Below are 15753 nucleotides of genomic sequence, written 5' to 3' on the forward strand. Positions count from 1 at the left end.
CTCTTCTACCCAATTCATTCTCCTTATCACTACCAGGCTAATCTTCCTAACAACCTACCTCAAGAGAATCACCCAGTATTAGAAATGAGTATAGTTCTCCATGGCCTTTCAGGTCAAATCTAAACAGTTTCATTTGACTTTCAAGACCCTTTATAAAATGACCTTCCTACCATAGTCATTCTCCTCATTTATTATTCTCCATTTATTTGAGTCAAGTCACTACCTTCTGTGTGTGTGTGTGTGTGTGTGTACACTATAAAATTTTCTGAATGATTTCTCTAGGGAGGAATGCTCTATACCTTTTCTTTTCTATCTATTTTTAAGCTTAGACAAGAAGAGTATTTATACATAAATATTGAAGAAATTAAGAAATTGACTCAGTATGTATAAGTTAGGTACTAATAATACAGTCCAGGGTACATCATGAATAATTAAAAATGTTTCCTGCCTTCATGGTACAGAAAGAAAATTAAATAAGTGATTACAAAACAGTGTGCTAAGTGCGATGATAAAAGGTTTCCACCTTCATTTGATTTCCAGTGTTCTTTCCTTTTAAAATTTCTTCTGCATGTATAATTTGCTACTATACAATTTACTATTTGTTATAGGTATTATCATTACTAATATTTTCTTGTAAATGATGAGGTCTGTCCAGAAGGTATTTAGCCATGTAATATGAAAAATGGAGACATTTATTGAAGAAGATAAAAGATACAAGAGACATTGTACATAAGACAATGACACCTCAGTCCCCTTCAATGTAGGCACCTTGGGACCTCGCAGAGTTCTCCAATGTCCATCAGCTGCCCTGTTGTATTTTCCCAAATTTCATCCATGGTCTGAAATCTCTTCCCTTTCAAAGGTGATTTTAGTTTTTGGAAAAGCCAGAAGTCACAGGGTACCAAATCAAGGCTGTAGAGGGGCTGAATCAACTGGATGATTTGATGTTTTGCCAAAAATCTCTGCACAAGATGTAATGCATAAGCAGGTACATTGTCATGATGAAGCTGCCAGTCACCAGTTGCCCATCACTGTGGCCTTCTGAATCATCCAAATAGTTTCTGCAGAGGAATGTTGAAGCTTAACACAAAATGGGATGCTGATTCATTGCTCTACTTACTCAGTCATTTTAAATGTGATGGCCACACAGTACATATACTCACTCAGTGGTGCCTACGTCCACTAGTACAATCATTGTTGTCATTGTTCACACACATGCATTCCAGCCCCTCTCCTTGGCTGCCAGGTTACATCAATGTCCTGCAAACTGTTCTTGTTAGATTAACAATGGCTATATTTTTTTCCAGACAGACCTCGTCATATATACATGCCACCCAAATTTAATTTTAAACTCTTTGAGGAGAGAGAACCAGCCTTGTTTTTAAATATACGTTTGACATCTTTTACAGTACCTGAATTATTTGAGGAAAGCAGTATAACTTAATGATGACCAGCATGGGTATTAAAATTAGATGGTCTTGTGTTCAATTCCCTAATTTACTATTTCCTACTATTACTTTGGGTAAATTACTCTTAGGAACTTAATTCCCTCATCTGTTATATATGAATAATAGTCTTTAGGAATTTCTATGAGAATTATAAAAGATTATGTTCATAAAACTTTTAGAGCAGTGCCTTTCAGAACTCTAGGAGTGGTAGCTATACTTTCACTGAAACATTAGTGACTTTAAATAGATTCTGTGTATTCAGTCAGGGAAATTCCTGATAGTTTAGTAGTATTTTTCAAAGTCTTCAGATGTGTAAAACTAAAATAAAATTTACTTGTGACATTACTCACATAAACCATGTGAAAATAATATTTGCAGAGAACACAATGTTTCACCTGTAAGAATACCAGTGTCTCTGATTATGTGTGCTACAAAATGGTCCTTCTATGCCTGCCTGCTCAAGTAGGCTCAGGAAGTTGTGATTTATATCATGAATAAATAATTTAGCTAGTTGAGAAATTTTATGAGTATGTGGCTGTTGAATGTCTCATCATTACTTTTACAATGAGAGCTGACGCTTGTGCTTCTTATATCTCAAATCATTGCATAATGTCGATTCCCTTTCAGAGAAAAAGTGCTACTTTTGCTATAAACATAGTGCTCTATTGAAAGTTTTAATTAGTATAGAAAAATAGGTCTTTATCGTTGTTGTTGTTGTTTTTAATTGGAAAATTGGATTAGTGTAATGACATAACAAAGTTGACTGACATTAGACTATGAAGGCATTAGCCTGATCTAGTAAGGAGACAAAATGCTACTCAAGATTTAATGGAGCATAGATGATGGAACCCAGCAAAAGCAGTGAGTACTTAATCTAGCCTTCCTCACATTACCTTTTCTGTTGTTTTGTATTTATAGTGTAAGGAACCTAAGAGTTTATTTGCAAGAGAATCTAGTGGTGCTAATTTTCTCATAAATAAACAAAAATCTTGGTATGTCTGTCTCACAAAAACAAGGAGAAATATGGTACAATAAGTAATTGGTGTCATGTATTTATGAAAAATAATTTATTACTCTATTTTTTCAGACATTGACTTTAAAAAGTTTTATTCCATAATGAGGAGTAATTGAACATTTTTTCTTTGATCATTTCCATGAGTTATCACTTTGTAGAGAACCATGAAACTGTGAAACCTAAAAATTGACTATGTAACAGAGATAAAAGTGCATTAATGTCACATGGCATTTTGTGGACTACAGTATTTTCTTTAACAAAGTTTGCACTAGGTTACCTTTAAAAATGGGTCACCTTAAAATATTTAAATTATTCTTTAAAAATTGACTCCACAGATGTAGTTTGATTTCAGCAGAAAAACTATCAACCTGATTGTTCATGCATTTTATTTTCTCTTTTTCATGGCGAGGTGGTAGAGGGAGAGGCGTTTGCCTCTTCTTCTCCCTTTCCAGGTAAAGGGCCTTTCCTTTTTTGGTTTTATATTTTCTGTGCCTTGCTCCTCATTAATTCTTGGAGCATACTTAAATTAATACTGTATATCTCTTGTCATTTTCCAGTTAGCATTTTATGAGTTTTATAATTTGTAAAACAAATGTTAACTAATATACTATAATTCCTAACTCATATAATTCATATTTTGTAACTCAACCCACTAATAACCCAATGAAGTAGATAATAGTTTTATGCCCACTTTAAAGATGAAGAAACTGAGACATAGAAAGATTAAATAACTTGCCCATGCTCACATAGCTAGTGAATGTGGAAAGAAGATTTGAACCTAAACTATTTGGCTTTAGATTCTCTGTGTTAAACTGAAAATGTCATTATGCTGCCTCTCAAGTTAGTATTCAATGCATTTTTATTACATGAATGAAAGAGAAAATTGTGTGAATAAAATATTTTATATTTTTAATAATTTTATTACTATTGGTATTACTATTAGTATATACTATATTAGTATAGTAGCACATATGAATTACTTATCATGTATTATCTCATTTTATAGATGAGGAAACTGAAGTTTGGAGAGTAAAGATAACTTGCCCAAGGTTAAATAGTTAATGAGGACAGAGCCTGGATTTGAACTCAAATATCCTCACGCCAGACTCCAGCTTGCTTAACCCTGCTTTATACTGCTTTGCTGACATCATATATTCTACTGCATGGGGAATCACAGTTTATTTCACTTCTCACTGAACATTTAGTCAGTGCTCAATTATAAGCAGTGCCAGCAGTTAGCTTATTAACTTTACTGATTGTCTACTATGTATAAGACACCGTGATCTGCTCTGTGGGATAAAGAGAAGTCATTACCCAAACAGATCACAATTCAAGAAATTCCTCAAGTTTCTCATGTCTTCCTTCAGACTCAGAGTGAATAAATATTTAGTCAAATGTATTCACAACCACATTATAAGAATATTTGAGAAACCTGTTAGGAAAAGAATATAGATGTAATTATAATATAATATAGATTATATTATATATAATAATTATATATTATCATATATAATTAGTGACTAGTTAAAAGTTTTTTCTTTATTTCTTAAAATATTATTATATAATCCATACTGCTAGTGGTAAATGAAAGTGTTTTAATGTGTAGTCTAATTTTTGTTTAGAAACATCTTATGGTCAACTTTTGAGTCCTGGGGGAAGAGATCATCAAATACCTTAAGGTGTATTTACTAGATGTTTAAACATAAGGTGGTGCGCATACCATCAGCGGGAAGATAATGAGCTGTCCCAGCACAACGTGTCCTTTGTTTTCACAGGTTCTATTGGTTAATGTATTAGAATTCTCTAAATGCCACTTTTGCTTATTAAGTGGTTTTGAGAGCACATGAAAACATACATTTTATTGTTGAATGTAGCATTTTGGAGATTATTAGTAAATGTGATTCTGAAAAAACAACCATTTGACACTTCTGCCCATGTCGCATCCACCTACAAATGAAAATATTTTCCAAAACTGTATTTCTCATTGGCACAAACCCTTATCAAATGAGAAAATTTGTGCTTAAATTTCTGTTTCACTCACTGGAATTAAATTAGATAACAAATATGATATTGATTTTAAAAGAACAATGGAAACACTATCATTGGTTCATATGAATATTATAAATGACATTAAACCACTAATAAACTAAATTTTAATACATTTCTAAAAACCATCTCTTTCCTCAATGCAATTTTGACATAAAACTGAGATTTTCTAATCTATACAATTAGGAAGAAAATCGTAAGCCTAAACCCATTTCAACATGTGCCAGCATGGATGTCTAAAAAATTAAGTCAATTCAATTTTCTGCCAATATGTGTTAGTCATTTTTCCTTCATGTTGGTAATTCTTCTCCCTCTCCCCTACCCTCCATTTCTTCTCCTTCCTGGAATGTATTACCTTTTAGTTCTCCTCTCAAACCATTAATTCTCATCAGTTGTATGACTCCTTTCTTTACCACTGCAGCTCTTAGTCATCTTCCTCTTTTTAGCTCTTTCAATTTTTCCTATACATACTTCTCAAACTTTATCAGTGTGTCAGTCTCCCCAGAAAGACTAGTTACATCACACTTCTGAACCCTGCCCTCTGACTTTCTCATTCAAGAAGTCCGATTTGAAAATCATATCTGTACAAATCACCTGTCCTTTATTGTTGTTTTTTAAAGACTTTATTTATTTATTTTTAGAGAGAGGAGAAAGGAGAGAGAAAGAAAGAGAGAGAAACATCAATGAGTGGTCGCCTCTCCTACACCCCTTACTGGGGACCTGGCCTGCAACCCAGACATTGTGCCCTCAATGGGGATCGAACCGGCAATGCTTTGCTTGGCAGGCTCACACTCAGTCCACTGAGCTATACCATTCGGGACTCCTTTATTGTTGTTTAGTGCCATGTGAATGAATTTTAAGAAAGAACACACTTTTAAATGTTTATTTAGTTTTCTGATCAGTAATTAAACATGAACTTGAGCTAAACTTTCATCTCAGTGCTTGGCAAAAAATTGCAGAAAATAACACCCCCCCCCAAAAAAAACAACTTAGAGTTTTGCTGAATTTTTATCCTATTACACAGCAATCTTTAAAATGTTCTCTATTTTTAGGCTTTGAAGAAACATCAAACAGTTTTCACTTTTTCTGTTTTCACTGTTCAAAATGCAGAAAAAAATCTTTAAAATATGAACTAGGTAGTGTATTTGAAATATAATAGAGCCATTTTTATAAAATAATCTTTTCCCTAATCTTGGTAAGGCCTGTAACTATTTAGCATATTAGATTTGCCCCCAGGGTAGTTTGTGTCCACATTAGAGAGGCTGATGTACCTCTAAAGTTCCTGTAGTAATTTTTAAAAGTTAGAGCGGAGAAGAATGTAGAATTAGACATTTCCATAGATCATAGAGTAAGAAAGATACAGGTACATGTTTGAGTATTTTACAATTTTCATCCATTTTTATATTGTGATGATTGAATTATTTTAATGATTTATAGTACTACTTTTTAGGAAATTTCAATGATCTCATAAAATGTTGAAATATATAAAACATAAGGTTTTCTTAAAAACTGACTTTGGTTTCTTGTAACTAGCTTGCATGCAACATAGGGTAGGCCAAGTACATCCTAGCCTAGCATCTGATTGTCACAAACCCCAGGGAACTTTTAAAAATATGCATACTCATTAAAAAGCTTCTGCACAGCTAAAGAAAACATCGGCAAAATGAAAAGGGAATGAACTGTATGGGAAAATATATTTGCCAATATTACCTCGGACAAGGGTTTTATCTCCAAAATATATAAAGAACTCACACAACTCCACACCAAGGAAACAAACAATCTAATTAAAAAATGGGCACAGGACCTGAACAGACACTTCTCCAAGAAGGACATACAGAGAGCCCAGGGATATATGAGAGAATACTCAGCATCACTAACCATCAGAGAGATGCAAATTAAAACCACAATGAGATACCACTTCACACCGGTCAGCATGGCCATCATACACAAGTCAACAAACACCAAGTACTGGTGAGGATGTGGAGAAAAGGGAACCCTAGTGCACTGTTGGTGGGAATGCAGACTGGTGCAGCCACTGTGGAAAACAGTATGGAATTTCCTCAAAAAACTAAAAACAGAAATTCCTTTTGACCCATCAATTCCACTGCTGGGATTATACCCTAAGAATCCTGAAACACTAACTCAAAAGAACCTGTGCACCCCAATGTTCATAGCAGCACAATTTACAATAGCCAAGTGCTAGAAGCAGCCTAGGTGCCCATCAGTAAATGAGTGGGTCAAAAATCTGTGGTTTAAAAAAAAACCTGTGATACATTTACACAGTGGAATACTATGCAGCAGCAAGAAAGAAGGAACTCCTACTCTTCGTGACAGCATGGATGGAACTGGAGGGCATTATGTGAAGTGAAATAAGCCAGGTTGTAAATGCCATATGACATCACCTATAAATGGAACCTACTCAAAAAAAAAAAACCAAAAAAAAAACAAGTGAGCAAAATGGAACCAGAGTCATGGGAATAAAGATCAAACTGACAGTAACCAGAGGAAAGGGAGGAGGGGAATAATGGGGAAAGAAGTGGAAGGGTAGTCAAGGAGCACGTACAAAGGACCCATGGACAAAGATAACAGGGGATGGGGGAGGACTGAATGTGGGAGGTCTGAGTGTGTATGGTGACAGAGAACAATAGGGGGGAAATGGGGACAACTGTAATTGAATAACAATAAAAACATGCGTATCTGTAGTTTGCTAGTGCCTTCCCTGGGCGGTCATGTAAACCACTCATCTAATATCTGGAATCTCAGTTAGTTTACTCTGTAGTGGTTTAGGCACTAAAAATTGTTGACTTTATAAAACTCAGTAAGTTTCAAAGGTTTATCAGTGATTTTTTTTTCTAACATAGAAAAGGGACCGACCAGTTGTGATAAACTCTGTCTCTGTAGATGACTATGGAAATTGCCCAAATGAAAATCTGCCCATTTCCCATGTTTGAACTGCTGAACTAAGCTCACATTAGGCATCTTTTTAAAAGGCAAAATTTCAGAAACGATCTTAAGTGGGATAGCTTTAACACCAGCCTTGATTACAAGTATAAGAGACAACCTTCAGAGATCATTATAAATGCTGATTTTGTTTTATAGGTTTTGGGAACTGATCGTATCCTATTCCTAGAATATTGAATCTGACCATATTAACCAAAGAAAGACTCTTAATGTTCTCTATCGAGCATTTTAGGTGTTATTTTTTGCTTCAGAATATCCTTTATATGTTTACATCCTGTTTTCAGGAATATTTGTTTTTGAAAATTGAATTGGTATAACTTGTCAAAATGATCACATTCATTTGTAAAAGTTAGCAATTTGTTTTGCCTTCCATTTCAAATGTATATGTATTATCACAAGGTTATTGCTGAGTAAGAAAACGACAGCCATTAATAATGTAATTTTTCTTCAATGTGTTCCTTATTCTTTAAGTACAATTAAAATATAGATCTCTTTCTAAATGCTTACCTTGGGAACAGTAAAAAAATTAAGCTATTCAAATATATACCTATACCTTTAAGTTTATCTGAATAAAATGTCAATACTTTCAGTAGTTTGAGGCTCCTTTGCAAATAATTAGGCATTTAAGAATTGTCTAATTTGTATTCATTAATGGGTTAATAGTACTTTTCTGTGAAGATATACACTTAGGTCAGAGCTTCTTATCCTGTAATCCATGGTTTTAAAGAATTTCTAGGAGATTTCACGGAGGAAGTTCATAGCTGGAACTATAAGAGTAGAAAATTAACTTTCTAAAACTGTGAAATTGTGTATGTGGGCTGTGTGCATGTGTGTGTGGGTTTGGGAGAGCACCTGTAGCTATCACTGAGGATCTGTAACCCCAAAAGAGTAAGCATTACTGGTTTAGGGTGTCATGTAGAACTTATGAAAAAATCATCTTAACTAAGAAACTCTAAAAATAATTGAACTTTTACACAATAATTATGTATTTTTCTATTACTAAATGAATTTTGACAAAGTAGGTCATAAGTAACATACTTTTGCTTAGAAATAAACACTCATAATAACATGTTATCCCATTTTTAAAGAGATTAAGGAATAACCAAATAATACTGCTTTTTATTTGAGATATAATTGATATATAACATATATTAGTTTGACATATACCACATAATGAACTGCTATTTGTCTGGACTATGAAATGATCACCATAATAAGTTCAGTTAACATTCATCACTGCACATAGTTATAATTTTTTTCTTGTGATGAAAACCTTTATGTATTTCTTTAGGAATTGGATGTACAGGGGCAAAAACCTTTCATTATCATACTTAGATACTTCAAATACATATACAATTATTAACCATAGTCACTGCTCTGTAGATTACATCCTGGAACTTATTTATTTTATAATTGGAATTTTGTAACTTTTGACCACCTATACTCATTTCAACCAAATCATATAGATTTTAAATATTTTTCAGGGTTTTTTTTTGCCTTGTCCTGGTGATATTTACAAGAGCAGCCCATTACTGGAAGAAGAACATGACCATGTCAAAACTTGTTTATCATCAGAACACTTTCTCCATGTATTTGTAGTTCATTTCATGCAATTTCAAAATTAATGAACTTGTATTACTGAGAAGCCAGTTTAATATAGTCCAAATCTTCTGTACTGTTTTAATTCTAAGTTCAAAACTTTATTATATTAGAAAGGATGCTAGAAATGCCCACACATTTTATAAAGATAGATTAAAAAATCATAAGCTACTAAACACCATTTCTTTGATTAGCCACTTGAAAGTCAATATATGTGTTTAGTTTAAATAATTATTTAACCCTTAAGCTTTATCTTTTTTAATATGCCATAAACCAGTGAGTATTTGAACCAAGAGAGCTTTATAAATCTAGAATATAGTTGGATTAATTAATTTCAGTGCATTTATGTCATTTCTATAAGAATTGAACAGATAGGAGTGAAAACCTCTCATTTTCATACTTAAGTTTTAAGAAGAAGACAGTATATCTTGTTCACTGATAGTACCAATAGATATAAACCTAGTTTGGGGTTTTGTTTCTGTTTTGGGGGGCTTTTTGAAAATTTTTATTTATTTATTTTTAGAGAGGGAAGGGAGGGAGAAAGAGAGAGAGAGAGAGAGAGAGAGAAACATCAATGTGTGGTCACTGGGGGCTGTGGCCTGCAACCCAGGCATGTGCCCTGACTGGGAATTGAACCTGTGATGCTTTGGTTCACAGCCCGCGCTCAATCCACTGAGCTACGCCAGGCAGGGCTTGTTCCTGTTTTGTGAGAGAGGTGGTATTAGTACTGTGGTTGAGAATCAGGGCTCTGAAGCCAAACAGGTTGAGATTGATTATCTACTCTACCATTAATTATTCATACAATCACAGGAATTTGTTCAGTCTATGTGCCTCAGTTTCTCTAGCTATGAAGTGCAATCATAATTAGGCTTCCTGGGAGACTTAACTAAGTAAATGCATGTAAAACACTTTAAACAGTGCCTGCCATGAAGTGAATATTCGATAAATATTGACTATTATTCTTAGCAATTATATTCTGGTAGATTGACTATTAAATGTAATGTTTTTACTACCCTGTATGAATCAATTTCAATTGATAGACCAAAAGCCAGCACGATAATGAGTTTCTTGTGGCCCGAAGTCAAAGATGAATGTCATTTGGACAACAAGAGGAATACATGTATGTGGCTTCATCACATGTAACCTCTGTTGTCAAATGAGTTCATTCTTTTTAATCACCATATTATTTAAACAGATATTTGAATATTAAAGATGAAATATTATTTCTCTCAAAGTATTCATAGCAAAATGTTATCTTTAGAGTTAATTTAAAATAATGCATTTTTAGAAAGATATTTTGCCCTGACTGGTGTGGCTCAGCTGGTTGGGCATCATCCCACAAACCAAAGATTGCAGTTTGAATTGCAGGTTGGGCCACGTGCCTGGGTTGCGGGTTTGGTCCCCAGTCAGGGGGTGTGCAAGGGACAGTTGATCAATATTCCTCTCTCACACTGATGTTTCTCTCCCTCTCTTTCCTTCTCTTTGGAATCAATTTAAAAATGAAAAAAAAATATTTCAATGAGAATAGATTCATTAGACAGAGCCTTGCCTCTGCCTCATGGTTGCAAAAGTGACAAAGGGAACGAAATTAAGTAAAGCTCATATAAGAATAACAAAAGAGTATCAACCTCATTCTAAAAGTTTATAATTCTTTTCTGGTCAGTAGACTTTAGAAGTCACATATCACAGTTCTGAGACCTCTTTGGCAAAATGCTGAGGCTGGTGCTTAGCATTCCTTAGAGTTAATAAAACTTGACTGAATATGTATTTCTGGTCTGTACCACTAATGCCATTGTTAGTAGACTCTCTGGGTGGTCACCTAACAAAAAAGTGAAGGGACACATGCAGTCATTATTTCAGGTAGCATAAATGCAATCCCAGGGTGGAAACTGAAAAAATGTAGGGCTTCCTTGACCGTGCCAGCTCCTGAACAAGCTATTCACCAGGAAGATAAACAAGGGAGTCCCACACCAAAACAGGTTAACTATGTAGAACACTTAAAGGGATTAACCTCTAAGTGCAAGAGGCTAAAATGTAATTGACAGGTAAAATAGTGATAAAATAAATATTCCTTCCTCAAATAGCAGTAACACTTTATTTGTTCTTATATTGTGTGGCAACTGAATTTAGAGTATTTGAGAAATTTATACTCTTTAAAATATGCTCTTTCATCTTTCAAGGTGCAGAGAGTTAGAGACATGCAAAATGGGAAATTATTGTGTTTTACATTAATTTGAAATATTTCCTGATATTTTCGCAGACTTAATTGCATACAGTTTGGGTGTCATACTCTCTCCTGGTGATGCTATAGGAAGATGTGTGTACTTTTTAATTATGTCAAGTGAAGTTCAGCTGCCAAGTTCTTGTTTGTAAACTTTGCCATCAAATAATGTGAAAACAGAATAATACAGAAATGTTCAAAGTGAAGCTAAAACTGATATGTTTCTACCTTTGCCTCTGGAATAAATGAAAAGAAAGATCTGTAAAAAATGAATATACAAGTTTTTCTGTCTGGTATGCCCATTAAACTGAGCTAATATGTTTTATGCACCATTGATAAAAACATTCCTCAGTTTACTGAATGAATTTGTGACTGCTCTGTATGTGTGTTTATGCATTTGCTTGTATTTATGTGTAGGTTTTAAATACATAATTCCAGAAATGTACTTTCACTTAGTCTGCAGGGGCTTGTAATTATTACATTATGTATATTGATTTAAATCCAAATACATTATAAGCTAAGATTCATCTGTGGAAGTATTATCTATAGAATATTCATTCACAGGCATATTCTGTGATGTTTATAAGAAATGGAAATTAGCCCTGGCTGTGTGTAGCTCAGTGGATTGAGTGCAGGCCTGTAAACCAAAGGGTCACTGGTTCAATTCTCAGTCAAGGCACATGCCTGGGTTGCAAGCCAGGTCCCCAGTAGGTGGTACTTGAGAGGCAACCACACATTGATGTTTCTTCCCTTTTTGTCCCTCCTTTTCCCTCTGTCTAAAAATAAATAAATAAAATATTTTAAAAAGAAATGGAAATCACATTGGGGTTTGAAATTATAATTTCAAAGATTCTGCTAGCACACACTTATTTTTGTACCTTCGCTTTCTCCCATTTTCTTGGCCCCACCCAACAAACTGATGCTTGTACCATAGCTAATGTCTTATATTCATTAATATCCATTAAAAAATTATATGGACATATTATGATTATCTTTGTGCTGACCTTCCAATTTAAATCTATTTTTTAAAATTAGGATGACAGATTTATTGAGTATTTTTTAGATATTTTTAAGCTTGTTAAAATGTTAGTATTATTGGCTTTGAAACATTAGATATCAAATCAATATGATTTGCCACTTTTCTGGGATCCACATATTCTAGTAGCATGTCTTAAATAGATAGAGAAAAAATTGTAGACAGATGCAATCTATTATTCTGAATATTAAATATGCACACACTCAAGTATATTTAGAGGAAACTTTTAATAATGTGGAATTAAGAAATATACTTAGGGGAAGCCTAACTTCCTCAAAGACCTTAAGATACAGAGTTTCTTTTAAAAACAGCTCTGCTTTGTGGGAAGTCAAAGGATTATGGAAGTAAGTAAAAGATTATGAAAGTGAGGAAAAGCTTTAAATAAGATAATTATTTTTCATCATTCCAATATCTTCTTGACACCTTGAAAAATCAATTTAGTGCCTTTTATATAGTATATACCCCCAATACTATACAGGTTGCTAGAGCTGTGCTAGAAACTGTGGGGAAAATAATGAAAAAAGGAACACCCCAGATATGTTTAAATTTTAGAGTTACAGAATAAATCATTTGTATACAAATGCTAAATTATGAATAGGTAAAGACTGCAAGAAACCTTATTTTATCTGTCAAATGAGCTCAAAGTACCAAATAGCAAGAGTATTGACAGAAATAGTGCTTGAGGTAACAAGTGCAATTGGAAATATCTTCAGCCTAAGCAGAAATAAACTTGTAATATTCCTGTCTGATGTCAGAATAACCTGTGTGGCTGATGCTTTCTTTACAGAATAAGAGGGAGGCAGAGAACTAAAAGAGGGCCCTACTTTAAGAGTCCCATCAAGAAGAGGTGGCTGCTTAAAATGAAAATAAAGTATATATGATGTTATTTGTTTAAGTCTTACAATGTCATGAAGAAGTTGAATCGATAGAGATGATTGTTACATTTAATGTTCATAAGAAAAATCTAAGACTTGCAAACAAATGCAGAAACATAAATGAATCTCATCCATACTGTAGGCTTTGTATAAGGCTGTATTGCCATTCACACTCAGTCTAAGGCACAGTGTCTTCGTATTTTTATTACTGTGATGAATTAATCTTTGATTCAGGTGCTAACCTGTAGAGTCAATATATTCCTTTTGGACATTTCTTCCTTCCTTTACCTCTTGCAGAGTGACATTTCACTTTTTAACATTTCAAGCCACGTAACTGTTTAAAAAATAAACTTACTGAATTTTAAACACAATTTTTTTTCTTTGCTTTCTCTTTCAGGAAGTTGATGGCAATAAAGTTATGTCTTCATTTGCCCCACACAACTCATCTACCTCACCTCAGAAGGCAGAAGAAGGTGGGCGACAGAGTGGCGAGTCCGTGTCTAGTACAGCCCTGGGGACCCCTGAACGGCGCAAAGGCAGCTTAGCTGATGTCGTGGACACCCTGAAGCAGAGGAAAATGGAGGAGCTCATCAAAAACGAGCCAGAAGGTAAGGGCTGGGAGAGAAAGTTGTTGCCATCTCCTTATTTTAATATTTTGATTATAACCTCTAGTTCTGTTTTTGACTTATCCTCTCTGAGTTAAATTGGGCAGAAGAGAAGAAACCTATTGCTCTGAAAATGGGTGCTGTTTAAATGTGGCTATTTTTTTTAACCACATTCTGCTGTGATGTCTTATTTTCACAGATGAGTAAAGTTGTGGTTGAGTGAAACAAATAGGTTACGAATAGTGTAGGAAATGGAGAAACCAAAGAACTTATATACATGATCTGTGGACATGAACTAAGGCAAGGGGGATGCTGGAGAGGGCAGCAGTGCAGGGCAGAGGGGGATAAAGTGAAGAAAAAAATTGGACAACTGTCTCAACATAATCAATAAAATATACTTAAAAACAGCAAGAAAAGAATAGAATGTGACTTATGAAGTGCCTATGACAGGTGAACAGGAAGTTTTGCCAGGAGGGGCTCCCCAGCTAATAGGAAGGAAAAAGCACTTTGTAACTGGAGTGCTTTCCTCTGTGTTCTCAAGGTGCTCTTATAAATGTATCTCCATTTGGCACAAATGTTGAGTACTTGGTCCAGCAAGCAACACAATCTGTGTGCATACATTTCCCTTTTACTCCCTGTGGTCAAGGAGTGTTGAATTGTAAAACAGAGTGGATGGTGAATTGCATGTAAGAGTATGCAGGTGATCCTAATAATCAATTATTATTTATTAAATGTGTTGTATGGCTTCACATTTGTTAATGGAAATACTAATCCAATATTAAATTACAGTTGCTAATAAAAATGTTTCACTGTTTTTAAAGAAAAAGAATAGAATGTGGCAGCAGAGCCCAAGAGGTCATTTTATACCTTTGTTACATTTTATAACCTTTATATATTAATGCACCTCATACCACCTTCATAGCTAGGACTATTTCTTGTATGGTTCACAATTAATACGGCTAGGCCTATTGACATTTGGAAAGTAGGGATTCTCTAACTCTGTTGGCTATCCTGAACTTCCCATTTGTTCAACTTACAGAATTCCTTGCTTTTAAGGTTCTATCTAAATTTCTTTAATACTTATGGATAGCAGCCTTCAGGTGATATGCACATGGACTAATCTTAAACTTTAAGCCAACAAACTAATAAAACAACTGATTCAAGTTGGATAATTTATGCATAACTGACAGTCGTCCTTTATGTTACAGATGTTTTCTAAATCCTATTGAAACCTATGTCCATCCAAGGCATGGGTACCATATTGCACGAAAGAACATGCCTCCTGTTTCAGAGTCAGATGAAAAATAAAAACAAACAAAGAACAGGAATATAAAAAAGACATACTTTATACCAAAAATATACTGCATTTATACTGTGTATTACTCAGTGAGATTTATTTTTATTAGGAAACCAGTAAATTGTGAGTATATCTGGGGCAAAATGTATGTCAACCAGTATATTTGGGAGTCATGTGGCAATTAAAATTTCTGGGTCCCTATCAGATGCAGAGTTGTGACATGGATTTTAGTTAAAATTTGTATAATTCACATGATCTTACAGTTGGAAGGAATTTTAGGGATAATCTAGTCAGTTAAAAACTTTTTGGCTCTCATCTGCATGCAGATAAAAATAAGATTTTGAGGGGGCCCCAGATGACAATTTTTTTTTAATATGTGGGATTTTTTTCTGACATTATAAATTCTTATCTTATTATAAGAATTGTTTTAAAAGCAGAAATATTAAAAGGAAGAAAATAAAAAAATCACCCATGATTGTAGCTTTTCCATAGTCTTAAGCTTATTATATATTCCTTTATCTTTTTTTTACATTTTCTGTTCATTTTGCATGATTAACTTTCTATTTTTTAAATTATTTTCTTCTTTTATGCTGGGACACATTATTACTAACTAAAGCCCATAGTTTGTTCACATATTTTTCTTTTGACCA

General features: G+C 34.0%; 1 protein-coding gene across 9 annotated transcripts in view; it reads left to right on the plus strand.

The window, feature by feature from the left end:
* Positions 1-15753, plus strand: part of SOX5 (SRY-box transcription factor 5) — a 931891-nt gene that overhangs the window by 637617 nt on the left and 278521 nt on the right. For all 9 annotated transcript variants that reach the window (XM_036017301.1, XM_036017302.1, XM_028531943.2 and 6 more), the window contains one exon: positions 13599-13809. In XM_036017301.1, coding sequence (XP_035873194.1) covers positions 13599-13809 — 211 coding nt within the window. The remainder of the gene's footprint in view (positions 1-13598; positions 13810-15753) is intronic.

Source organism: Phyllostomus discolor, chromosome 2 (genome assembly GCF_004126475.2).
Source record: "Phyllostomus discolor isolate MPI-MPIP mPhyDis1 chromosome 2, mPhyDis1.pri.v3, whole genome shotgun sequence".
Lineage (NCBI taxonomy): Eukaryota > Metazoa > Chordata > Mammalia > Chiroptera > Phyllostomidae > Phyllostomus > Phyllostomus discolor.